This window comes from Equus caballus, chromosome X, assembly GCF_041296265.1.
Source record: "Equus caballus isolate H_3958 breed thoroughbred chromosome X, TB-T2T, whole genome shotgun sequence".
NCBI classification, from domain to species: Eukaryota; Metazoa; Chordata; class Mammalia; order Perissodactyla; family Equidae; genus Equus; species Equus caballus.
Window position 1 is genome coordinate 19536902 of NC_091715.1, and position 27182 is coordinate 19564083.

Genomic DNA, 27182 nt, shown 5'->3' on the forward strand with positions numbered 1-27182 from the left:
GTTTCTCTTCATAGGTTTCCAGCCAATAAATGCTGAAGGAAAAACTGAATATTACCACTTTGCAACTCCTCATGAAATAATGGATCTAGGCAGTGATCACCGATGGCTGCTAACATCACTACAATACAGATAACCAGACATGGTGTGTCTGTGCCTTCTGGTAGAAGTAATCAGTAGCACCTCTAAAGTATTCTTGCCCCAAAATTGAACCTGATTTTGATCAAGCCTTTATTTTTTAAACTTTATTTAATTTTATGTATTTTTTTAATTTTATTTTTTCCTTTTTCTCCCAAAGTCCCCCAGTACGTAGTTGTGTATTTTTAGTTGTGGGTCCTTCTAGTTGTGGCATGTGGGATGCCGCCTCAGCATGGCTTGATGAGTGGTGCCATGTCCGTGCCCAGGATTCGAACTGGTGAAACCCTGGGCCGCCGAAGCAGAGTGCGTGACCTCAACCACTCGGCTATGGACCCGGCCCCTGATCAAGCCTTTAGATCTAAATGTGAATTGACAGGCAGTACAGAAACAGGAACGTGTTAAATGATATTGGGATGCAAGCTGTGGAATCCATACCATGGGGCCCTCTATAGGATAAATGACTGTTTCTTCAACAACTAAATTGCAGGGAAATAATAGATGGGGAGGGGTTGTACCTATACTTTGACATATCAACCAATTGCAAAGTATGAAGTTTATTTGGTAAATAAAATTGAGATTGTTGGGTAAACATGTAAATCTGAATCCTGCCTGGATATGTAATGATTTTAAGGAATTAACTATTGATTGTATTAGCTGAGATGATTGTATTACATTTTAAAAACTTATCTTTTAAAATAGTGGTTCTCAACAGGGTGAGATTGGGGGGCATTTGGCCATGTCTGGAGACCATTTTTCTTGTCACACCTTGGGGACGAGGATTCGGGGGTGATAGTGTTGGCAGCCAGGGACACTGCTGAACATCCCACAATGCACAAGACGGCCCCCACAACAAAGAATTCTTTGGCCTCAAATGTCCATAGTGCTGAGGTTGAGAAACTCTTATAGAGATATTTGCTGAAATGTTTCTGGATAGGGTGATGGTTCTGGGTTTTGCTTCAAAATAATCTGGGGAGAAGCAGGAAGTGGACAGGCTATTGATGAGTTGATAATTGAAGCTGAATGATGGGTATATGAGAGTTGATTTTATTCTGTTTTTTCTTTGAATACTTTAATAATAAAAAGTTAAAATATTTATATGGACTAAAATCTGTATCTTTTAATATTCTTGGTGGTTTTGGTGAGATTGAAGAATACACAGTAGGTGTCTGATAAGTGATTTTTTTCCTCTCCTTTCTTTGCAGATTATTGCTATGGCAGCTTTGGTCCATCACAGCTTTGCGTTAGATAAAGCACCCCCACAGCCTCCCTTTCAGTCTCACTTCTGTGGTATGTATTTTTTGGCTCATTTACTAATGGCTTGATTTTAATTTTTCTTATTTTTTTCTCCAGCTGTTAGGTCAGTAACTTGTTTTTGTGTGTGCGTGTTTTCAAGAGTAGTTAGTGCATATTGTTGAAAAAGGTTTTTTTTTGTCAGCTGTGGACGCTAAGTTTTATTGGATTGGTTGCTCCTATTCAGCTGGTTTATTTTGTTCTAGGAGCAGAAGTCGTGAGGCAGTTTGGTATCTTTTTTGTGTTCCAGTGGTTGCTCTATTAGGGTGGAGTAGTTGTTTCCTGGGTCAAAATTTTGCTATGACTATTTTCTTTTCATGATGTCATTCTAAAGACCATCGTAGAAGCCTGTCCAAAGTTACCTCTGTGATGAGGCAAGATGCCAAGGCATAAATGAATGGTTTACTTATTTGGGAGGAGTTACAGTAATAGCAGATTGGAGTTGGGTTGTGCTATGCGTAAAATTCAGTGGGTGAAACTCTCCCACAGAATTCTGTATACCATGAGTCAGTCTCTAAAGAGGATTCTGATATAGTCCGTGTTGAGTGCTTGGCCAGTTAAGTAACCGTTTTGTTTTTTTTTGTTAAAAGAGGGCATAACACTATTGATCTGTTATGCTTCTTGGGATCATTTCCAGATCCCAGAACCAGAGATTATTAACTGGGACAGCATCTCCTGTCTGGTTTCTTGGGTATTAGGAAAGTGAAGCTAAGGAAACAAGCAGAGAAGGGAGTATGATGTATTATTATTGTGAAGTTTTACCCTTTAAGTGGATGGAATACACGGAAGAAGATGATGGTGAGAATAGCCTGGAAAATATGTGGAAGAGTGCAATCACTAGCTCATTTCAACATGCATTTATTTACCTCCTTTGTGTATGTCACTGTGTGAACAGCTGTTGTGGATGGCAAGGAACTTGTAGTATAGTAGGTGAAGCTTTGGTCATCGTTCCTTTTCTAACTTTGAGAAGGTTAGACTGAATTCCTCCGTTGTGTGCCAGTTGAGGCTTTGGTAGTGGGGGGATTTCCTTTGGGAAGACTTTTAAGCATCTTCCATTCTGACTTAGATGGATAGCAAACATTTCATCAAAGCTGTTTTGACAATTATAGGGACTTAGGGTTCTGTGCTTGGCTATTCTCGTTTTTTTTTTTTTTTTACTTAAATCTTTTAAACTTTTATTCAGATATAATTGACATATAAGATTATATTAATTTCAGGCCTGCAACGTAATAATTCAATATTTGTATATATTGTGAAATGATCACCACCTTAAGTCTAGTTAACGTCTGTCGCCAGTTTAAAAAATTCTTTTCTTGTGAGAATTTTTAAGATTTACTTTCTTAACTTTCAAATATGCAATATAGAATTAACTATAGTCACCATACTATACATTGCATCCCCATGACTTGTTTATTTTATAACTGGAAGTTTATACCTTTTGATCCCCTTCACCCATTCCCTTTATCCCCTCCCACCTCTAGCCTCTGGCAACCACAGTCTGTTCTCTATATCTATGAACTCATTTTTTTTGTTTTTGTTTTTTTTAGATTCCATATATAAGTGAGGTCATATGATACTTGTCTTTCTCTGACTTATTTCACTTGACGTAATGCCCTCATGGTCTATTCATGGTGTTGCAAATGGCAAGATTTCCTTTTTTATGACTAATATTCCATTGTATAATAATATACCACATTTTCTTTATCCATACATCCATCGGTGGTCACTTAGGTTGCTTCCATGTCTTGGGTGTTATAAATAATGCTGCAGTGAACATGGGGGTGTAGACATCTTTTTGAGTTAGTGTTTTCATTTTCTTCAGGTAAATACACGGAAGTGGAATTGCTGGATCATATGGTAGTTCTGTTTTTAATTTTTTGAGGAACTTGCATACTGTTTTCCATAGTGGCTGCACCAGTTTACATTCCTACCAACAGTGCACAAGGGTTTCTTTTTATCCACATCCTCACCAACACTTGTTATTACTTGTCTTTTTGATAATAGCCATTCTAACAGGTGTGAGGTAATATCTCATTATGGTGTTTTTGTTGTTTTTTTTTTTTGAGGAAGATTAACCCGGAGCTAACATCTGCTGCCAATCCTCCTCTTTTTGCTGAGGAAGACTGGCCCTGAGCTAACATCCGTGCCCATCTTCCTCTACTTTATATGTGGGACGCCTACCACAGCATGGCTTGCCAGGTGGTGCCATGTCCGCACCCGGCATCCCAACCGGTGAACCCGGGGCACCGAAGCGAAACGTGCACCACCAGGCTGGCCCCTCATTATGGTTTTGATTTGCATTTCCCTGATAATTAGTGATGTTAAGCATCTTTTCATATATGTGTTGGCAATATGTGTGTCTTTGGAAAAATGCCTATTCAGATCTTCTGCCCATTTTTTAATTGGATTGTTTGTTTTTTTCCTATTGAGTTATATGAGTTCTTTATATGTTTTGTATATTAACCCCAAATCAGATATATGATTTGCAGATACTTTCTCCTGTTGGGGAGGTTGCCTTTCAACTTTGTTGGTGGTTTCCTTTGCTGTGCAGAAGCTTTTTAATTTGATGTAGTCCCACTTGTTTATTTTTGCTTTTGGTGTCAAATCCAAAAAATTCATTGCCAAGACTGAGGTCAAGTAGCTTATTGCCTATGTTTTCTTCTAGGAGTTCTATGGTTTCAGGTCGTATGTTCAAGTCTTTAATCCATTTTGAATTAATTTTTGTGTATGTTGTAAGATAGTGGTCCAGTTTCATTCTTTTGCATGTGGCTGTCCAGTTTTCCCAGCACCATTTATTGAAGAGACTGTCCTTTCTCCATTGTATATTCTTGGCTCTTTTGTCATAAATTAGTTGCTCGTATATGCATGAGTTTATTTCTGGGCTTTCTATTCTGATCTGTATGTCCATTTTTATGCTAGTACCATATTGTTTTGATTACTGTAGCTTTGTAATATAGTTTGAAATCAGGGAGTGTGATGCCTCCTGCTTTGTTCTTCCCTCTCAAGGTTGCTTTGGCTACTTGGGGTCTTTTGTGGTTCCATATGGATTTTAAGATTGTTTGTTTTGGCTAATTTTGAGGCCCAACAACATGACCAATGGAAATACTTGATCCTTTTAACTCTTTAGAGATTGGGAGAATTTATTTGTATTTAGGACAGTTTCCATTCGGAAACATGCAGTGAATACATACTCGAAATTGGACTAAGATAGGTGTTGGAATCTTAATTTTTTTCCTTCTTACAGTTGTGTCTAAACCAAAGGACTGTATTTTTCCACATTCTTTCTTAGAAGACATTAAGGAAAAGGTAAAGAATTCATTATTTATTCATTTTAAATATGAAGCACCTATTTGTTTAGAAAGAGAAAGGGAGGATGATGTGGATTAGTAGAAATAGACTATTTTTATGTTGATTTATTAGGTCTTTATTCTTGCTAGATTGAGCAATGGCATTAACCCATTAAAATGTATTAGGAATATAAAACTAGAAACATTATTTAACCATGTCCAAATGTTTTACCATCTGAAAATAATGGGATTCTACACCATATTAGTAGATGAATAGGCTCAAACCCTCCTTCAGAGAGCTTAATTGAAAGCTTTTCCAGAATGCATGATCTCATGATTATAGTTTTGGGAAAATGTTGAGTAGAACCCCTTCAGCTCCATCCTCTAGCTTGAAGGCAGCCAGGTGAAGTTGGGAATACTGTGGATGTTAAAGGGGACATGCATTGGGAAGGTTGATGTGGGATGGCCGGAATTGATTAGTGATTTCTAAACTCCCAGTATACTCCGTGAAGAAGTTTTCATGGATCCTTAATAAAATGGAGGGAAAAAGTAGTGTAATGTAGTGAGTTTTTCACAAAGGTAAATATATTCAACATAAAGAATTTCTTTTTGGGGGAGTATGTTGTTTCTTTTATGAAATGCTTGTATTGGTAAATTTCTAGGGTTTTTTTTTTTTTAATGTCCTCATTTGACAAAAGTTAGCAACCTTGTCAAGTTTCACTTATTTTAAATTGGCTCAAGAAGTCCCACTAGGCTTGGGATACTGTTGGACCAGGCTATTATTCGTGAAGTACACTGAATTACCTATCCAGGTAAAACGACCTAGGAAAATTCCATTAGAGTCAAAGTGATATTTTGTAAATGAGCTAGTTGTAGAAAATATATAGTCATCAACTGCCATTTTAAGAGATTCTTAATAAGAGTGGATCTTTTGAATACCTGATTTATAGTCAGTAATCCAAGTGGAAACCTTTTGTGTGAAGATAGGTTTTATTTATACTTAAGACACTTGTAATTCTTTAATATATGTTTGTTATTAGTCTAGTTTCTTATTTATAGGTTCTTCCACCACGATTTGAGATTAGTTTATATCTTATTAGAAATCCTTGTGATTTCTTTATGTGGTAGATACATAAATAATGAAGTCTACCAGGGATTATATAGGAAAGTAAGTAATGTTTTTGATAGGTACTCTGATTCATTTGCTAGAAAATGTGTCCAGATTTACAAGCGTGTCCCTATGAAGGGACGTTTCTGCACTTGATAGTGCTCAGTGCTTAAAATTTTGCTTCATTCACATGCTTATTACTAGAATGAGCTCCTCAAAGACTTTGTACAATTATTACTGTGAAACCTGGAATCAGGAATTTCATTGCTGCATTTAGTTTTGAAAGGATGGTTTCTTTTAACCCTAAGAAGTCTTAACCTCTTTGAAAAAGGAGCCAGAGAGCCAAAGAGAATAAAGAGTAAGTGACTGGTATGTTTTTATCTAACAGAATGTGAAGGTTGAGGTTGCTGCAACAGAAAGAACACTGCTAGGTTTTTTCCTTGCAAAAGTTCACAAAATTGATCCTGATGTCATTGTGGTGAGTAGATGTTTGATCATGTCATGGGGAAGCTCTTCATTCCTTAGTTCTTTCCAGTGTGACTTGATTGGTACTTTGTAAGCAGCCAAGACTCTCTTCAGAGTGAAATGACCCTATGGACTTGGTGGGCATTGCTATACTTTCTGTTAACAAAAAGGGCAAAAAAAATCCCAGTCCACTGCAAGGTAGTTTTTTTTTCTCTAATAGAAAAGCAACTCATGAGTTATTGTTGAAGTTTAGGACATTCCATTTGTTTACACTTAGAGACCAGCGCATAAGTAAGTAAACTCATATCAACTGGTGGTATCTGCAAAATTTTGGCTTAGTCGCCCAGCTGTGTAGTGGTCACAGGAGTTAATTCCCTTGGTTTAGTGCCAATCCCTAAACTGTGAGTGTTTTAATTTTATGAGCTCAGTGGATCTCTATGACATATTTCTTTGAGAGCTCAGGGCTAGGAATCTTGTTTTCTGTTGACAATTAAGTATGTTCCCACTAGACAGTGAGAGCTAATAATTTATTGAGTTTGTCTTTGCCCCAGTTCTTAAGAGTCATAAAGCAACATTTTGCTTTTGTTTCCTCTGGCCTTCCTTAGTTTGTAGGCTCCTTGATAGGAGTTCTTCCTTTTGTCTTTTTTTCTGGATTAATGGATCAATCAGATTATATTGTGCTTTTGTTTTTTTGGAGGAAGGTGGGATATAAATGCCTATATTTTAAATGTGATATTCATAATTTGGTTACATTGAAGCCTTGTAAAAATGTTTGCCATATATTCCTCCATGTTCATTTTTGCTCTTGGACACCTTTCTTGGTGATGTTTATAGCTAAAACACTGAGGGCCTGTGGGTTGTTACCAGTGTCTCTGCACCCACTTCCCTTAGATATTTCAGGACCCATCTTGAAAGTGCCGGGTAGATTCTGTCCACAGTGCTCTACTGTGGTGCTCTGGCTCAGCACTAGGCCCTCATTAACCTCCACTAGCAGTCACTCTCTTGGGCCCCAAAGAGATGTCATAGTTCCTAGAGTACCTATCCTGCCTCAGGGTGGTTAGAGGTAGGTCTGTGTGTGAGAAGTCCAAACTGATGTTAAGAGAGAATCCTGACATAGATTTGAGTCCCTAATCTCAGGCATGATAATTTGGAAGTGAGACTTCCTCATGTCTTTTGGGTCTCTTAATTTAATAGACAAAACTGCCATAAATGTATAGTGGTATATATTTTTAATTAAAATTAATAACAAGTAAATCTGTTTATTGATCTGATTTATTTTAAACTTCAGTTTTTTAGTAAACAGGCAGTGAATCATATTATTCACATGATGGAAATTATTATAGATATGGAAAATTTGCTTGCAGTTTTGAGAAATTTTGTACTTGGTATAGTTTTGTTTCCTTGTTTTTACAAGTTTCTTCTTTGAACTATTGAGTGGTATTATATATTTATTTTGTTGCACATTGATTGAGTCTAAACCAGTAGTGTTTGAACTCAGTTCTTTAAGAAGAAACTAGATGCAATTCCTGAGTTTTCTATGTCTATGTAAATTATCAAACAGCATGGGCATGTATTCAGTTTTTAAGTAAAATGGAATTTTGCTTTTGAATACGGCTTTTACTGATCATGTAAAAAAAAAGTATGGGACGTTAAAATTTGCATTTGCCTATAAGACCGTGAGGCATGAGCTGCAAATTAAAAGACATCGTATGAACCTTGCATCAATTAGGATGAAATAAAGTTTATTCCAGCAATCTGCTTAGCAGCCTTGTTAATGTCAAGGCTAATGAATGCTGCTGATGAATAAATTCCTGAAGAAGAAAGGACCCCAATCGGAGGTAAGCTCGTGATGCCTTCAATTAGAGACCAGAAAAAGAAAGGGCAAAGAAATTCTATGCATATGAAGATAAATCATCTAATTTGCGTTGGTTATAATGTTATTGGCTGCCTTCTTTTTCTGACTAGGGTCATAATATTTATGGGTTTGAACTGGAAGTGCTACTGCAGAGAATTAATGTGTGCAAAGTTCCTCACTGGTCCAAGATAGGTCGACTGAAGCGATCCAACATGCCAAAGCTTGGGGTAATAATAATTTTCAAAATCTTATTTCTTTATTTGGCTTCTTTATATGGAGTAGCTACAACGGAACACACTGTGCTTCTTTGACTAAGAATTTGTTGTCTTGTGATAGGACATTTTAACTTTGGCACTAAACATCTTTTCCTTTGAGGCCAGCATTTTATTGGTAAAAGCCACTGGTAATTTTTAAAATCAGCTGTTAGACTCTAGAGACAGCACAGGTATGTTATCTCCACTTTGGCATCACCAAAGCAGCAGCCCTTGGAGCAGAGTTGCAGGGTACAGAAATCACTGAGTATTATCATTCGGGAAGGAGATGGGAAGGAAGGATGGGAGGGAGCTGACATTGGATATGGAAGAAGGCAATGGGCTAACCTTCTGTGTAGTTATCTTTCACAGCAACTCCAGTTTTATTTTACATTCTCACAGGGGTAACAGAACTTGTTCAAGGTTGTAGAGTTAGCAAAGACAAGAACTGAGATTTTGAACCCGGGCCTGTCTGACTTTTTTAAAGCCTGTGTATTTTTCATTCTACCTGCTTGCTTCACTTAAAGAGGTTTTGGTGGTTTTCGTATGGAGCACCTTCATTTCCTAAACCTGATACTGCTCAGTGCTTAAAATCTTATTTTACCTAAATCTTGTGAATAAAGTGGGCATGTTGCCTCATCAGAGGGCTTAGGAATCTGTACATTTTATAGTGCTCTCCAGAGAATTCTGTTGCTACGGGTTGGAGTTGGGGCCACTGCTCTTTCTTCTTTTCCTGTTCATATCTTTAAGGTGACAGAGTCGTTAATAACACTTTATCTGAACCCTTGCTTTATTGACTCCTTAGTCCCTTCAAGGTTTTCTTTATATGGCATCTTCTCAGTGAGGTCTACTGTGACCACCCTATTTAAGATGCAGCCACCCAAATTCCTTGTTTCCCTCACCCTGTTCTACTATTTCTCTTTTCCATATACTTATAACCTCCTAAAATGATATAATATTTTGTTTATGATGTCTGTTTTTTATTGTGTATTTCAAATGAGGTCAGGAATCTTTTCTGTTTTGTTCACTGCTGTATTCCGAGTACCTAGAATAGGGTTGTTCAAAAATATTTGATTGATGGCTGAATGAATGGATGGAAGAAGGAGAGTTTCATCACTGTAATTTTTGGGTTAGCCTCAAAGCAAGTTAGAACGAAATGTTCTCAGTGTCTGCTCTTTCATGGGATTTGCTTTTTGTTCTCCACTTGTAGGGCAGGAGTGGATTTGGTGAAAGAAATGCTACCTGTGGCCGAATGATCTGTGATGTGGAAATTTCAGCAAAGGAATTGATTCGCTGTAAAAGCTACCATTTGTCTGAACTTGTTCAACAGATTCTGAAAACTGAAAGGATTGTAATCCCAATGGAAAATGTACAAAATATGTACAGGTATGATCCTGGGTGCTCCAGAATTTGTCTTGAAATTAGCAACAGCAAGATGCCAGTATCATCTTTAGGCTGGAGGGATAGGAGTGTGTGGCGTGTGGTGCTTTGGACGGAAAAATTGTCTGTGTTCAAGTCAGCATCACCATCTCCATTACTTTAGTAATTTGAACTATTTTGCCTCTTGAATTATTCTAATTTGATCAGTTTATCTCCATCTCCCTCACTTATCTTAACACCATCTTGATGTTTTCTAAGAGCAGTTTGGAAATTGATGTGATATTTATATTTCTACCCTTAATTCATTAATTCAGGAATTAGTGTAAATATTTTGGAAATATAAAAACTGAGAAATCATTAAGTTATTTACAGATACTGCTTAATTATTTCTTTTTTCCCCCCAACTTTATTGAGGTAAAATTAGAATACAGAATTGTATTTGTATACAAAATAAGAATTGTATATATTTAAGATGGTACAACTTGATGTTTGATGTACGTTGTGAAATAATCATCACAAACTAATTAACATATCTATCACCTCATATAGTTACTATTTTTTTTCTTTTTTTGCGATGAGAACACTTTAGATTTACTCTTTTAGTATACAATACAGTATTATTTCTTCTAGTCACATTGCTGCACATTTGATCTGTAGAACTTACTCATTTTGTATAACTGAAGCTTTGTCCTTGATTATGTCTTAATTAAGGTTTCTTCTTCTTCTCTGGCCCACTTCTCATTCTCTTTCTGACTGCGCGCCCTCTAGGTGATCTCATCAAGTCTCAGGAATTTCAATACCATGTGGATGCTGATGCCTTCCACCTGTGTATCTTCAGCTTAACCCTCTCCCCTGAATTCCAGGCTCGTGTATCCACCTGCTTGTTCTATTTGATGTATACTGTGAGCCTCCAGCTTAACTTGTTCAGAAGCTGAGCTCCTGATCTTCTCCCCTAGGATCCCCTTGTAGTCTTTCCTTAAGTAATGGCAGCTCTTATTCTTCCAGTACTGCTGGAAACCTCCAAAGTCATTCTTGACCCCACACCTCTGATGCATCCATGATTCCTCTCCCTGACGTCCCACATTCAATCCACCAGGCAATCCTGTCAGCTCTATCTTCAAGCTATGTCTAGATCTGACCACTTCTTTTCCCCTCCATTGGATCCACCCTGTCCAAGCCACCATCCCCTTTCCCCTGGATTACTGGGTCTTATAGCAGCCTCCTCACTGGTCTCCTTGCTTTTGCCTTGACCCCTTGCTGTCTGTTCTCAACCCAGGAACTAGACTTACTCTGCTAAAGTTAATTCAGATATGGTACTCTGCTCAAAATCTTCCACTGACTTTCTGTTTCATTCAGAGTAAAAACCAAAGTCCTTATTTTAACTTAGAAGGTCCTATCAGTGTGTCTCTCTGCCGTTAACTCTGTCCTTATCTTCTGCTGCTCTCTCCATCATTCTTTCTGTTCCAGCCATTGGTCTCCTTTCCTGGTCGTGGAACTGCCAAATTTGCACTCAGCTCAGGGCCTTTGAGTGTGCTGTTTTGTCTGTCTGGAATGCTCTTCCCTCACATATCCATCCACAAGGATTGCCCCCTCACCTCTTCCAGGTCTTTATTCTCAGTGAACTCTCCCTGATTCCCTAACTAAAATTTCAGTCTCTGTTCCTAACACTTAATATTCCCATTGCTTCTTATTTTTTTCTGCTTGACACTTAGCATTTTGTAATATACCTTGTATTTAATTTTTTGCTTAAACTCTGTCTCCCCCATTAGCACATAAGCCCCGTGAGGACAGGAATTTTTGTCTTGGTCACAGCCAGCATCTAGAACAATGCCTAGCACATAGTAGACATGCAATACATACTTGATGGAATGAATGAAAGGATTTAGGTAGTTTTTAAGTTGTAGTTAACACATAAGTTCACTTTATCTTTGTGGGATTTTTTTTTGTGGTTTGGAAAAGTACATTGGGATCAATGGTATGAATGAATTCCTAGTTACATACCGACTTTATTTTAAATTGTTTCCAAAGCTGAGATGCCTTTGTTCTGAAGTTACTTATACTCCCAATTTTTTGTAATGTTTTATGAAGTTCTGATTATAGTCAATGTTTCTTTTAATTACTTGAGTCTGTTTCATTCTTACTTTTCTGTACAGTGAATCTTCTCATCTGTTGTACCTGTTGGAACACACCTGGAAAGATGCCAGGTTCATTTTGCAGATCATGTGTGAGCTAAATGTTCTTCCATTAGCATTGCAGATCACTAACATCGCTGGGAACATTATGGTAAATTTAACTTAGAAAGGGGGAAGAAGCATTTCCTGTTGGATTCAGTGTTTGCTTGGGGTAGTTGTTATATGATAATGAGTCTAAATGCATGCTTATAAAATGAGTAACTTGTATTCTGAAAGCTGGGCTTCTTTTGTAAAATGAAGAACTGGTTGGGAGAAGGGGAGGAAAGCCAGGTGCAGTATGCTGAAATTTGGGTGGATATAAGGATCATCTCTAACATCTGGATGTGTCTGATTTGTGGAGTGGCCATTTGGGAGTAAAGAAATAGCCCAAGTTGTCAATATTTTAAGCTCTCTTTGTCTCCTTTTAACTAGAATGCTTAGAGAGAATGCTAGGAATAATTTAGTACCTTTTTTTTTAAGCAGCCCTGGTTATGAGGAATGATTTTGAAGAAGTTACTGTGATTAAATTTACCAACTCAAAGTTGCTTTTGTTTGTTGTGGTTTTGAGCTCAAATTTAAAAAAGAAATTCTGTTTAATAGTCTAGGACGCTGATGGGTGGACGATCCGAGCGCAACGAGTTCTTGTTGCTTCATGCATTTTATGAAAACAACTATATTGTGCCTGACAAGCAGATTTTCAGAAAGCCTCAGCAAAAATTGGTGGGTCCAAAATTGTATAGTGTTTTGCCTTTTTTATCCCTGCCCCCTTTTATTACCTAGATAGCGTTTTTTGCTGTGATAACATCTGCTTCCAAAATAATCAACCCCCTGTATACTGTAGAAACCATGTCAAGTTTGTTCTGTTGTATTTGTGTGGTTATTTCTTTCTCCACTTTTCTCTGTACAGGTAAAAATTATTCATGAAAAGCGAAATTGTTGAGGGAAGCATTAGGTCTCCCTAATGGGTGACCCTACATGGAAAGTGTTTTGCCACCTTAGCCCTATCCAAAGTTTGACATGAATTAAACCTATTATTTCTTTAAACCTGTGAGCCTTTATTTTTGTGTTGCATTGTTACATTTAGTAGGATTAAGGTTACCACAATCAGTTTTTGAAGTGGCATGCATCACACTGGAGCTAAAACTTAGCTACTGTTTTATCAGAGCTGTTAGTACTTGATTCAGAATGGGAATTTCATGTTAAAATGATTCAGGTTCTTGTATTTGCTTGTTTTATGTGCATTATCAAAATTTGTATAGGGGATATTAACTTAGAGGAATTTGACTTCTGCTTAAGTATTGAATGTTGGCCGTTGATGAACTACTTAGGAGTGGATTTTCAGTATATGGACATACTTATTTTAAGGTGTCTATGTTAATAATGAGAATAATGATAATACCTATATGAAGTATTTTGTATTTTTACATCACGAATATTAAGGTAGTGAATTTAAGAGGATTTTTACAGTCTCAGATTTTACGCAGTATGAAGAGTATCCATTTTTAGTAGTCATTGATTTAAAAACAGAAAGTTTCTATGAATTTAGAAACATTTAAAAATAGGTTTGCATATTTATTTAACTCAGAGATATAGTATTTGTTTCAGTAACTACCATGCTTGGCATTCGTTTGGATTCATGAACACATTACGATAACTGTCTTTCCCCCCAGATAGGACCACTAACTAAAAATGAAGAATGTTTGTTAAAACTAGGACTGCAACTGGAAAAGGGGGAATCATAAAACTTGGTAGTTATCTTTCCATTTGATATTAGGGAGATGAAGATGAAGACATTGATGGAGATACCAATAAATATAAGAAGGGACGTAAGAAAGCAGCTTATGCTGGAGGCTTGGTGTTGGACCCCAAAGTTGGTAAGGCTGGGTAGTGGATTGCTTTGTCCTGGGTGTTAAGGAATTTCTTAATGCAGAGTTAGGCTTGAGAAACTAGGAGACCTGAATTGTATTTTGTGGGTTAGCAAATAGGTCTCATGATGACCTTATTTTTTATCTTATATTCATGTGAAAATCTTTTTTGCCAGTCACCTGGCATGGAATTGATGTGAAGTTTTTTTGCTATGTTCCAAGAAAGCTTTATTTATGGACATTGCAATTTAAGTTTTGTGTAATTTTCACGTATCATGAAATATTCTGTTTTTGATTTTTTCCAACCATTTAAAAGCTGTACAAACTGATCTTAGCTCATGAGTGGTAGAAAAAGAGCAGGTAGGCTGGATTTGGTCTGTGCATAGTTTGCCAGCCCCTAGTCCAGTATATGGCTATTTGTCTTGTGGTAGGAGCACCCCTGTCTTCTCTCATCCGCTCTTGGAGAGTGGGCTCTGCCTCTGCCTCACATGCCAGGACCAGTTCAACTGGACGGCAAGGTTAAAGAAAGTACAGATAGTAACCATCAAATTGAACTTCTAGTAGGAGAATAATTTTTCCCTGTTATGAATGACAAAGATGTTTCGTGGTACACAGAGCTAGAAAGGGTCTTTTTTTTTTTTTTTTTTACCATCTTAACTATTTTTAAGTGTATAGTTGAGTAGTGTTAACTATATTCACAGTGTTGTGCAGGAATTAATGTGAATTTTATCACGTAATTGGAACTCTGAGTAGGAGACATTTTTGACAAAAGTGATTTTATTATTGTAATGCAACAGAGTAGTCGTCCTTTGGTGTTAGATCTGGGTTTGAATCCTGCTATGTGATCTTGGGCTGCCTGTTTAACCTCTGTAAGCCTCAGTTGCCTCTTCTTTAAAATGGGGATAAGAAAAATATCTACCACACAGATTTAAGGAATAAAAGTGATTGTTTTGTATAGTGCCTGATACAGAGTAAGCTATCAATATGTTTGCTGTTGTTATTGTCTTAATAGTGGACATTTATTTTTATTCAGTTTCTTCTCAAGGTGAAGATAACTCTTTGTAAATGTCCTAGAGAAATACAGTAGCTTTCTGTTCACCCTTTGCAAGTTAAAAGGGTGGATCGTTCCACTACTGACATTTATATATACATCTCTTGTCTGGTTTTAGCACAGTTTGTGTACAGGTAGATGGGCAGCCCATTTTATTCTTTGAAGGTGTGATTGTAAAAAATATGTATATAACCACTCATTGGCATAGATCACTAAACATTTTGGGCATGGAGGTGGGAGTGGGAGAGTAGGTGGGAGGGAATGCTTGCTTGAAGGAGAATTTAACAACATTTTTTGAAATGGATGTGACACCTGTCTAAAGTAATTAATATAGGAAGGTGTTTGCCCATAATAACGGTGGACTGTGGGGACTACTGGAGAAAGGACTGGATATAGCTGGTTTCAAGGCAAGACAGGATCTCTTCTTTTGTGACCTGAGTTTTCACTTTAATCCAAATCATTTGTATGGAGTAGTAGTTGACTCCTTTTTTCCTTTTGTTTTCCTCACAGCTCTGGATAGTATGTAGTTTCTAATAGACTTTGTACTGTAGTACTTCTAATGTGATGTTTGGACAAATCTTTTTTTTAGACTTTTTATGACATTATGTGGCTTTTTAATTTCAGGTTTTTATGATAAGTTCATTTTGCTTCTGGACTTCAACAGTTTATATCCTTCCATCATTCAGGAATTCAACATTTGTTTTACAACAGTGCAGCGAGTTGCTTCAGAGGCACAGAGAGTTACAGAGGTTTGTATTCAACTGGAGGCTCTTGAAATTGAGATTGAAAGTAGTACTTAAAGAACGAAGAGAACGAAAGGGGTTAGCACTCTAGTTTTTCCTTTTAAAAGATACGTTATGTCCTTTCTTAGTGGTCAAAAAAGGGAGAGGGTTGGGTAGAAGGAGACTGGTTCTGTGTCTTTTTTATTTAACAGCTTTATTGAGATGTGATTCACGTACCATACAATTCACCATTAAAGTGTACAATTTAATGGCCATTAGTGTAATCACAGAGTTTGCAGACTTCACCACAATCAATTTTAGGGCATTTTCGTTACTCCCCAGAGAAACCTCTACCTTTTAGCTGTAACCTTCCTCAATCCCTCCAATCCTCCCAAATCTACGCACCCCTAATCTTTCTGCCTCTATAGATTTGTGTATTTTGGACATTTTGTATAAATGGAATCGTGTGACCTTTTGTGTCTGGCTTATTTCACTTAGCATACTGTTTTCAAGATTCATCCATGTTTCAGCATGTATTAGTACTTCATTCCTTTTTATTGCTGAATAATATTCCATTATATAACTATCACATTTGTTTATTTTAGAATCATCTTGTCAATTTATGCAAAAATGCTCACTGGGATTTTGATAGAGACTGTATTAGATCTGTAAATCAATTTGGGGAGTATTGCCATCTTAATGTTCTTCCAATACATGAAAATAGAGTCTTTAATTTATTTCAGCGATGTTTTTTAGTTGTCAGTGTAGAGATCTTACGTTTCTTTTATTAAATTTATTCCTAAATATTTCATTCTTTTTGATGCTGTTGTAAATGGAATTGTTTTCTTAATTTCATTTTTGGATTGTTCATTGCTGGTGTGTAGAAATATAACTAATTTTCATACATTGGTCTTGTATCCTGCAACCTTGCTGAACTCATTTATTAGTTCTAACAGTTTCATGGATTTCTTAGGATTTTCTGTATACAAGATCATGTCATCCGTGAATAGAGATAGTTTTAATTCTTACTTTCTGATCTGGATACCTTATATTTCTTTTTCTTGTCTAATTGCCCTGGCTAGACCCTCCAGTATGATGTTGAATAGAAGTGGCAAGAGTGGACATCCTTGTCTTATTCCTGATCTTAAAAGATCAGTATCCAGTCTTTTATCAAGTATGATGTTAACTGCAGGTTTTTCATAGGTGGACTTTATCAGGTTGAGGAAGTACCCTTCTGTTCCTACTTTGTTGAGTGTTTTTATCATGAAAGGATGTTGGATTTTGTCCAGTACTTTTTCTGCATCTATTGAGATGATCATGTGGTTTTGTCCTCTATTTTACTATGGTGTATTACATTGATTGTCGTATGTTGAATTAACCTGCATTCCTGGGATAAATCCCGCTTGGTTTTGGTGTATAATCCATTTTATATGTAGCTAGATTTGACTTACTAGTATTTTGTTGAGGAGTTTTGTGTCTTTATTCGTAAAAGCTATTGGTGTATAGTGTTCTTGTTATGTCTTTGTCTGGTTTTGGTATTAGGATAATTCTGGCCTCATAGAATGAGTTGGGAACTGTTCCCTCCTCTTTTTTTCTTTTTTTTGGGGAAGAGTTTGTGAGGGACTCATGTTAATTCTTTAAACATTTGGTAGAATTCACCAGTGAAATCGTCTGACCCTAGACTTTTCTTTTTTTGATTACTAATTCAATCTCTTGTTATGGGTCTGTTCAGATTTTCTGTTTCTTCTTGAGTCAGTTTCTGTCTTTCTAGGAGTTTGTCCATTTCATGTGGGTTATCTAATTTGTTGGCATAAAATTGTCCATAATATTCCCTTATAGTCATTTTCATTTCTTTAAGTTCAGTAGTAACATCCTTCATTTATTCATGATTTTAGTACTTTGAGTCTTCTCTTTTTCTTTGATGGTATAGCTAAAAGTTTGTCAGTTTTGTTGATCTTTTCAAAGAAGTAACTGGTTTCCTTGATTTTCTGTTATGTTTCTGTTCTCTATTTCATTTATTTTCACTCTATCTAATCTTTATTACTTCCTTCTTTCTGCTTTCTTTGGTTTAGTTTGCTCTTCCTTTTCTAGTTTCTTAAGATGGACAGTTAGGTTATTGATTTGAGATCTTCTCTTTTAATATAGATATGCACAACTATAAATTTCCCTACAAGCACTGCTTTAGCTTCATCTCATAAGTTTTGGTATGTCTCACATGCCTTTTTACAGTCAATCCCCTCTCCTGTCAGTCAACCATTGATCTGACTGCTATCACTGTAGCTTAATTTTGGCTGTTCTAGAACTTGATATAAATGGAGTGATACAGTATGCACTCTTGTGTCTGGCTTTTTTTTTTTTAATAAATTCATGTATTTTATTTTTTTATTTTTTGTGAGGAAGATTGGTCCTGAGCTAACATCTTTGCCCATCTTCCTCTATTTTGTGTGTGGATGCCACCACAGCATGGCTTGATAAGCCACATGTGTAGGTCCGTGCCCAGGATCGAAACCACGAAGCCTGGGCCCCCAAAGTGCAGTGTGAACTTGACCACTATGCCACATGACTGGCCCCACGTCTGGCTTTTTTGTTCAACGTAATGTTATTGAGAGTCATCCATGTTGTTGCATTATCAGTAATTCTTTCCTTTGTATTGCTGAGAAGATTCCACGTTTTGTTTGTTTATTCTCCTGAGATGAGCATTTGGTGTGTTTTCGTTTTTTTGGCTATTATTAATAAAGCTACTGTGAACATTCTTGTACAAATCTTTTTGTGGATGTGTGCTTTCGTTTTTGGGTGTAAATACCTAGGGAGTAAATTTGCTGGTTTGCATGGGAAGTGTATATGTAACTTGATAAGAAACTGTCAAGTTGCTGCCTTAAGTAGTTGTACCATTTTACACTCCCACCAGCCATGTATGTGAGTTGTTTGCCATCATCTCCAGCACTTGCTATTTTCAGTCCTATATTTTGGCCATGAAAGCATTTCTTAATGATTCTACTCACTTAGCCTTTTAAAAAGAATTTTTGAGTTATCTCACATGAATTTTAATCCAACCACTGATCGTTCAGTCAACAGTTTTATGTAGGGCTTAATAACTTAATGTGTGGTTCTTCATATGTAAAGCTTATACAGTTGACTGTCAGTGGGGAATTTGATTACATTTGGTTCTCCAGCAGAAAAAGATGTAAATTAATGTATTATCTCTGTATATTGTTTTTTCTCTGCTTCGTTGTACACATGGCAGAAGATGTCTGTTTGCCCTCTAGCTCCTGTATTTACATGCCTTTTACTTCCAACCACATGCTTGGGAGCTGTTTTTCTGTTCCAATTCCATATTCCCAGAAGAGAGAATCTTATAGTCTTGCCTTGATTGGTGATCATGCCTGGTCCCATCAACTGTGAACACAGGAGTGGGTTCACAGAGTACAAATATGGCTGCAAAGGATGGGCCTTTTTGTGGGACTAGAGGATAATTTTACAGAGAAGGTACAGTTGTCCCTCAGTATATGCTTGGATTGGTTCCAGGACCCTCCTCAGATACTGAAACCTGCGGGTGCTTAAGTCCCTTACTTGGCCCTTCTGTATCCGTGGGTTTCACATCTGCTGATTCAACCAACTGCACATCTGAAACATAGTACAGGCTCCACAGTTGACTGAATTCATGGATGTGGACCCTGTGGATACGGAGGGCTAACTATATTGGGTAGACATCCCCAAAAGGTAGTGACTGCATTCAATTAATAATATTCTTTGGGCTCTGTCCTGCTACTGTGTCAGCATTGTGATAATTATTATCCAGCACCCCTCCGCTGCCATGATTTTGTTTATCTGAGCTTTCCAGTTTGGATCCTGGATATATCATACAAGCGTTTCAGAGTCGAAAGGGACCTTAGAAGTCATCTAAGAAATAGACATGTAGCAATTTATAGGTTCTATATCATTTTCCTGTACAGTACCTCATTTGGTCTTCAGAACAGCTAGTGCCACACAGCTAGTGGTGGTAGAACTGGGCATGGATTGTAAATTTCCTGATCCCAAATCCTTTCTGTTTACTTTTTATCTGACCTCCATAGTTGCTGTAAATAAATTGGAATGTGTACCAAGATCTCTTTAATAGGTTTGCTGTCATCATGTGCTATATTGAAAAACAATAGGTCCCTGTTACTATTGTAAGATCGTTCATTTGAAGATAGTGATCTTTATAAAATCAGATAACTTTGTAAAGGCAGGGTTGTCAAATGGCATTGACTTGACATACTTTAAGCCAAGAGGTTTATTTTTAATTCTGAACCTTTGAAAGGGCAAATGCACCTAACTTTTCTTTGCAGCCTGTGAATAGAATTAATGGAGGCTTGAGAGAAATGGTCTAATGCTTTCCTTGCTTTTTCCTGCTGTAAATTTTAATACAAGAAGACTGCTGGTTGCTTTTCTAAAATGTTGCTATTATTCTACCGATTGCAAAGCAATTTATAGATAAAAGGTACCACATAAATGCTAGGGAATATATATGTATTAATTTTTAGAAATGTTATGGCCTATTTAAATATGTGCCCCAAATTCCTAAAACAAATTTACTGATTTAGTATTTATACTTTTATTTTTAGTCTAAAATATTTATAATAATTGCTATGATTCTGTATAGCTTTAAAAATTCTGTCCCATTTTGTTTTGTAGTACACAAACCTAAAACAGTGGTTTAGCTGCTTTTTTTTTTTAATCCTAGAGGTCTCTCTTAGTGTTTTTATTTTAAAAACAATTTCCCCAAACATGTTGCTCCCTAATCTTGTTGAAGAGAAGAGAGGAGCATGTGTAAAAATTCATCCCTTTAAATGATATGTACATTTGTCAATAACTAGAGGAGTGGGAGATACTGAGAATGAAGGGCTGATAGAATTGGGAGAAGAGAGGGCAGTATTGACTTGTTCTGCAACATTCTCAGCTCTTTTTCTACCACCCATGCATTGTTGACCTTTACTTATATAAGAAAGTAGCTTTTCAAGATGTGATCATTAGGTAAAGCTCCCACAGAATATTATTTTAGAAATTTATTTCACAAAAGTTTGATTTGTCTGAAATTTCTGTTGTGTGTTCATCAGGATGGAGAACAAGAACAGATCCCTGAGCTGCCAGATCCAAGCTTAGAAATGGGCATTTTGCCCAGAGAGATCCGGAAACTGGTGGAGCGGAGAAAACAAGTCAAACAGCTAATGAAACAGCAAGATTTAAATCCAGACCTTGTTCTTCAGGTATATGTTTTCACTAAGAGACATCTGAGTGACATCCTCAGCTTTTAGAATTTGATTATTTAGGAGTGATTTAAGCATGATGCTGTTAGCAAATGTGTGTGCTTATTTTAAGTTTCTGGGTAGGAATCTGTTCAAAAATACTAGAATGCCTCAGAATGTAAGGTACCTCTATCTGCCAAGCTGTATCTAAGCAAGATCCTTCTGACTTCTGGGAGCGTTGGAGTCTGTTTACTTGCTTCTGGGAGGTCAGGGAATCATGGATCTATGAGGACAGGTTGAGCGTGTTAAAAGTTTTTTCAGGGGTATTGAGGGTTTTTCCTTCTCATTGGTGATCTACAGAGACATCTAATGTAATGTTTAAGCATCTACCAATATTGTTGTTTGTCTTTCGTCCTTGTGTGGCCTGCAGTATGACATCCGACAGAAGGCTTTGAAGCTCACAGCAAACAGTATGTACGGCTGCCTGGGATTTTCCTACAGCAGATTTTATGCCAAACCACTGGCTGCTTTGGTGACATACAAAGGAAGGGAGGTAAATGGCGTAACATTCACATCTCTGAAAATGAGAGTATTTTTAAATATACATGTTATAGTGTGGGAGAGCCGAGTTTGTTACCTAGTTATACAGCTTCAAATACTCCTTTCTCAGGATAGATTTGAGACAGATAGGCTTTTAAATAAGGATCCACTCATTCATCCATAAAGGGTGTGTGTGTGTGTATATTTATTGAGCACCTCTTATGTGGCAGGCATTGTTCTAGGTACTGGGGATAGAGTGATGAACAAGACATAAAAGGGCCTTGCATCACGAGGCTCACATTCTACTTAGGGCAGGGGGTATGAAGGGGCATGTGGTGGGGACTTGGGGCAGGGAGAGGGTAGTTTGGGAAAACAGACTATAAGTGAGTGAATAAACAAATACAAGAAATAACTAAGAGAATATGATAGAAGTAAATATTGTACAGATAATTAAGAGGGTGGTGGGCTAGAGAATGTTAAGATGGCTTGTTTAGATTGGTCAGGAAAGGCTTCTTTAGGAGGAAAATGAATGAGACCTCCGTGTCATAAGGGAGTTAGTTTTTTTGCTGATATATTAGGTTGGAGTGTGAGGGAAAGGAAGAAATCAAGGAGGATGCCTCCGTTTTTCTCTTATAGCTGGTTAGCTAGTAGAGCCATTTACTAAGATGGAGAAACGTGGGAGAGAGCAATTAAGAGTTCTATCTTGGCTGTGTTACCTCTGAGATTTGTAATAGATCTCTAGGCATGTTAAGTAGGTAGTTGGATGTAGAAGTCCACAATTCCAGGAATATATCAGGACTGGAATTACGTATTGAAAGTTATTGGCTTTAGAAAGGTGGCCCAGATACCACACAGATTTGAGGTGCTGTCACTTTGTAAACATAAGCTTCATCTGCCTTAGCACCATGTGCGTGAGTTTTTCTTAATTTGTAAAAGAATAGTTACGCTAGATATTAATTCCATTTGACTCCAGTGAACTATTGATCCCTGTCCATGGATTTAAGATTACTCAGTCTTAAGGAGGTAGTTGGTGGTTATGGGCAGAATGCTCATATTGGGGGTCTTGACTCAGAATACTCTAGAGCAGGGGTTGGCAAACTATGATCCATGGGCCAAATCCAGCCTACCATCTATTTTTGTAAGTAAAATTTTATTGGGTCACAGCCGTGCTCATTTGATTATGTATCATCTATGGCTGCTTTTGCGTTACAACAGCAGAGTTGAATAGTTAAGACCGAGACTTTCATGGCCCACATACCTAAAATATTTACCCTCTGGCCCTTTTCACAGAGAAAAAAATTACTGATCGCTGCTTCAGAGTCTAGACCAGTGCTGTCCAATAGAACTTTGAGATGATAAAAATGTTCTCCATCTGCAATATCCAATATAGTAGCCGCTAGCTATGAGTGGCTACTGAGCACTTGCTATCTGGCTCGTGCCAACTAGCTGAAGAACTACATTTTGGGTTTTATTTAATAATAGTTAAAATAAATTTAACTTCAGCCACATGTGGCTAGTGGCTAATGTGGTAGACAGCACTGATGTAGCTGGCATGAAACAGGATGTTCAGAGCTGCTCTTCTGTTGGCAGTCCTGTCTTGGCTTAGGATGCAGTGAGGAGGGGCAAACCATGCATTGGACGCCAGTGATGTGTGAGAACTTTCAGAGGCGTTATTTCATTAAAACCTCACAAGAATCCATTGATATAGATAGTATCGTTCCCATTTTGCAGATGGGGAACTAAACTCAAAGAGGTGATATATACCAAGTGACTATTTTGAGTTGGAATCCATATCTTCCTGATTGTAAGGCTTTTACGACATAGGGGTTGTCTGCCCCATCTCAGAGTATCTTTCGTGACTGTGCTTCTGCTTTATATTCTACCCCTTCTTCCTGAAAGAATGTCTTTCTCAATACTCATCTCAAGACTCAGGCCTTTTTTACATAAGAAGATATAGGTGTTTTAGGGGCTAGTTGAAGTAAGGGAAGGATGTTTTCAGTTTCTTAGGCTAAGTTTACTTTAAAATTATTTAAATTTTATTTCTGTATATGTATCCAGTGGCTTCTGATAGAATACCATCTTATTTTTGTATTAGGAAATGCACTCACTATGCCCCAACTGGGTGATAATACATGGGTTGACTATTGAGATTGGATCAAGGTTACTCTTAAGTTTCTCACGAGAGGCAATAGTTGACAATTTACTCCCTTGGAGAGTGCCTCTTGCTGTTGGGAAATCCCTGTTGTTACATTTTCTGCATTGGCTCAGAAATCCACAAGCTTAAAAGGGCACTGTTGATAATGATAAGCCCAAAATTTGTCCAATGATCTCCCCCACTCCTCTAATCCATTGTACTTTAAGGGCAATATTTTCGGTTAGCTGGATTTTTAATAGGGAGTTTCAACTCAATTTTTATTTTTCTGTTGTATAAAATATAACAGTAGCAAATCTTAATAAACTATAAAAAAAAACCCTGCTCTACCCACTGAAAAACAAAGAATTTCAGACAAACCTAGAAACAATCATATGTGATTTAAATTCTTGGTTTCTACTTTCCCCTTTGCTCCTTCCCACAAATAATAAATACGGCAACTGTGGAAAGTGGGCCTTTAAAGTAATGTGAGGTTAATGAGAAATAATAATTACACAGTTGCTCCCTGGAAATCTTATTCTAGAAGATTCAAAGCCACTTACAGAAATTATTTCCTAAAATAAAAATGATTGTTAAAGGGTTGGTGATAATTATTAACACTGGCGGATGGAAATATTCTATGTGATAATATGTCTTTGGGTTCACTAGCATTTTCCATATATGCTTTTAGGTCTTTGTGATTTCAAGCAGCTCTTGGTTATTAAAGAGGTAGGAGGAGTGAAGTGTAAAATGAGAATCAGTTTGCTGAGATTTTGGAATACCTTTGTGACTTATCAAACTGGTCTTTTTTGTAATAGGATAGAAGGGACAAAATAATATCGTAGCCTGAAGACCCTACAAGTTGTTTGCTTTTAAAGTCCTTGTAGGATAAATTAGATTAAGGTTCAAGTGGAAATTAGTGAGACAGAAACCTGGTAGCATGTCATGTGAAAAGATTGTAAAATTTTGCGTTTGAATATGGATTAATACACAGTCTGGGGAGGCCATAAGTCCCCCTCCCTTTTTATTTTTAAGTCTATTTTGTGTGTGCTTAGTTTTGTTGGAATCATGCAGGTTTGGCTCTGGTGACCTAATAATTTCTGTAATCAAATGTATTATGGCTGCTAGAGTACTCAGAGTAATTACTAATTTGTACTTTTAAAAACAGGTTTATAATAAAAGTGCTAATAGTTGTGTCAAATGGACATCAATATTGTCTTTTCCCAGGTGTGATCTTTCACACTTAAACTCGTCTATGATTTTTAATTGCTCGGTGGTAGAGAATTAGTTAATGGTTAAGGAATTGTATGAGGGACCTCATAGCGTGCAAGTTATTTAAAAATAATGAAGTCAGTGTTTCCAGAGAAGTAATATGGAAACTGAGTTTACAGACACTGAAAGGTGAATCTATATAAATAGCATCTGTATTTGTGTCTGTTCTCAATGTATGTAGAGAGACATAAAAAAGATACTAGGCAAGTTGATAGCACTAAGTGGACATATATTTTAAACCACCAAGAAAACGGACTTGGTTGTCAAGTCACTGGTGTGGTAATTGAAGTGATTGTTCACTAGATGGCGATAGACACCCTGAGATCATTAATCAATTAAGGGTTTTATTCTGTGAACAATGATGAAGGCCATTTAGTAACACATATCTGTCCAAATTTTCGACTTTTTAAGATTTTGAAATTGTTAAAGAAAGGCTAACACTGGACCAAAGGATTGTAATAGCCTAATGTATTTAGTGTTTAAAATAATGATGGTTTTTGAATCCTAAGTTTTATTGATAAGAACAATCATTTAATGTATCATAGCAAGCTAATTTTTCTATCAAATAGCTGAATTCACACTTCTGGCCATGGGACTATAATACATGACTCCCTCAGTTACAATTATCAGGCTCATCTAAAGAGAATTGAAAGGATTTCAATCTATAATTTTGCCTCTTTGGATTTGTTGGGGTTTTTTGGAGGGATTTTAAACTTATTCTATACTTATAAGCATACTCATTGCATAATCCTTAGTGTAATAGTAATATTTGTCTTTGTGAAATAATTAGTACTTATTGGCATTAGTATTGTTTTATTTCTATACTCTTTCATTTCTGTGCCTTGAGAAACGATTTTTGGTCTGGATTTCTGATTGCATTTTGAAGTGAACATAGCTCTAACGGTTGGGTGTGGAGCCCAGGTGTTTTCAGTTTCTCACCCAGAAGGCTAAAATGAGTCTTTGCCAGCCTACTTGCCAACCAATTGTAGACTCCCTAGCTTTCAGTTGTGTTCGGAGCTGAAATTTGTGCATTTAGAACATGTATCTAAATCATTGCATGCAAACAATGCAGTCTGGGCAAGCCTTCCTGGGAGTCTCTTGGCGATTGGCTAACACCTGTAGAGAGCCCTTTGGAATGGCCCCTAGATGGAGGGCTATAGCTTTTGTTAGTGTCAGTGGCAAAAGAGAATGAATGGCTATGGAAAATCTTATAATTAAGTGCTATGGGAGACTTTCATCGTTATCTGGAAATAAGCAAAAATTTCACTTTTCCAGTCTTTTTTCTTAAAAAGCTTAGTATTTAAAAAATTTTTTTAAACTTTTTATTGAGATTATGATAGTTTACAACCTTGTGAAATTTCAGTTGTACATTATTGTTGTGTCATCGTGTTGTAGGTGCACCACTTCACCCTTTGTGCCCACCCCTCACCCCATCTTTCCCCTGGTAACCACTAATCTGTTCTCTTTGTCTACGTGTTTAATTTCCACGTATGAGTGGAGTCATACAGAGATTGTCTTTCTCTATCTGGCTTATTTCACTTAACATAATACCCTCCGTGTCCATCCAAGTTGTTGTGAATGGGATGATTTTATCCTTTTTATGGCTGAGTAGTATTCCATTGTGTGTGTGTATACACACACACCATATCTTCTTTATCCACTCATCAGTTGATGGGCACTTAGGTTGTTGCTTCCACGTCATGGTTCTTTTGGATTTTCTGATTTCAAGTTCTTTGGATAGATACCCAGTAGTGGGATGACTGGGTCATATGGTATTTCTGTTTTTAACTTTTTGAGAAATCTCCATGCTGTTTTCCATAGTGGCTACACCAGTTTGCATTCCCACCAGCAGTGTATGAGGGTTCCCCTTTCTCCACAGCCTCTCCAGCATTTGTTACTTTTTGTTTTGGTTATTTTAGCCATTCTAACAGATGTAAGGTGATATCTTAGTGTAGTTTTGATTTAAAAGTCTAGTTTTTTTTTTAAAAAAAACTAAATGCAGTAAGCTATGATAGAGACAACTAAAAACCCTTCCCCACCCTCTCTCATTTCTTTCTCTTCTTCCTCGAGGTAACTGCCCTCTCAGGGTTAGTTTTGTCCTTTTTGTCCATGGTTTTTTGCTTTTACAACAAACATGTGGACCTATACGTGTGGTACATTAAAAGTTGTTACCATTTATGTGTTACGCTACATAATTTTTTGCTGTTTGCCAAAAATGTAAGGGAAAAACCCTACTCTGTATACCACTTTTTAAGTATATCCATGTAGATACATTTTTAGATTTGATTTACTCATGTTACCTATTTATAATATTTCAGTGAATAAATACAGCATAGCATGTTTTTTATACTCACAGTGTCCAGGTTTTTAGGTTTCCAAGTTTTTACTTGTTTTAGTTTTTTGCTATTACAAACAGTGCTACAGTAGACAGTGC

The 27182-nt window shown here is 36.9% G+C and overlaps 1 protein-coding gene and 1 non-coding gene across 19 annotated transcripts in view; both read left to right on the plus strand.

Moving 5' to 3' along the window:
• POLA1 (DNA polymerase alpha 1, catalytic subunit) overlaps positions 1-27182 on the plus strand; it is a 286891-nt gene that overhangs the window by 33554 nt on the left and 226155 nt on the right. For 14 of the 18 annotated variants that reach the window (XM_023633680.2, XM_070256826.1, XM_070256827.1 and 11 more), the window contains exons 16-26: positions 1338-1422; positions 4670-4731; positions 6209-6298; positions 8251-8367; positions 9602-9777; positions 11925-12054; positions 12543-12662; positions 13717-13816; positions 15483-15607; positions 20677-20826; positions 21236-21358. In XM_023633680.2, the coding sequence (XP_023489448.1) occupies positions 1338-1422; positions 4670-4731; positions 6209-6298; positions 8251-8367; positions 9602-9777; positions 11925-12054; positions 12543-12662; positions 13717-13816; positions 15483-15607; positions 20677-20826; positions 21236-21358 (1278 nt within the window). The remainder of the gene's footprint in view (positions 1-1337; positions 1423-4669; positions 4732-6208; positions 6299-8250; positions 8368-9601; positions 9778-11924; positions 12055-12542; positions 12663-13716; positions 13817-15482; positions 15608-20676; positions 20827-21235; positions 21359-27182) is intronic. The other 4 variants (XM_070256828.1, XM_070256830.1, XM_070256831.1 and 1 more) reach the window with 1 other exon arrangement.
• On the plus strand, positions 14820-14949 carry LOC111771699 (small Cajal body-specific RNA 24). Its single transcript, XR_002805626.1, has one exon. It is a non-coding gene; the product is annotated as a small Cajal body-specific RNA 24 (non-coding RNA).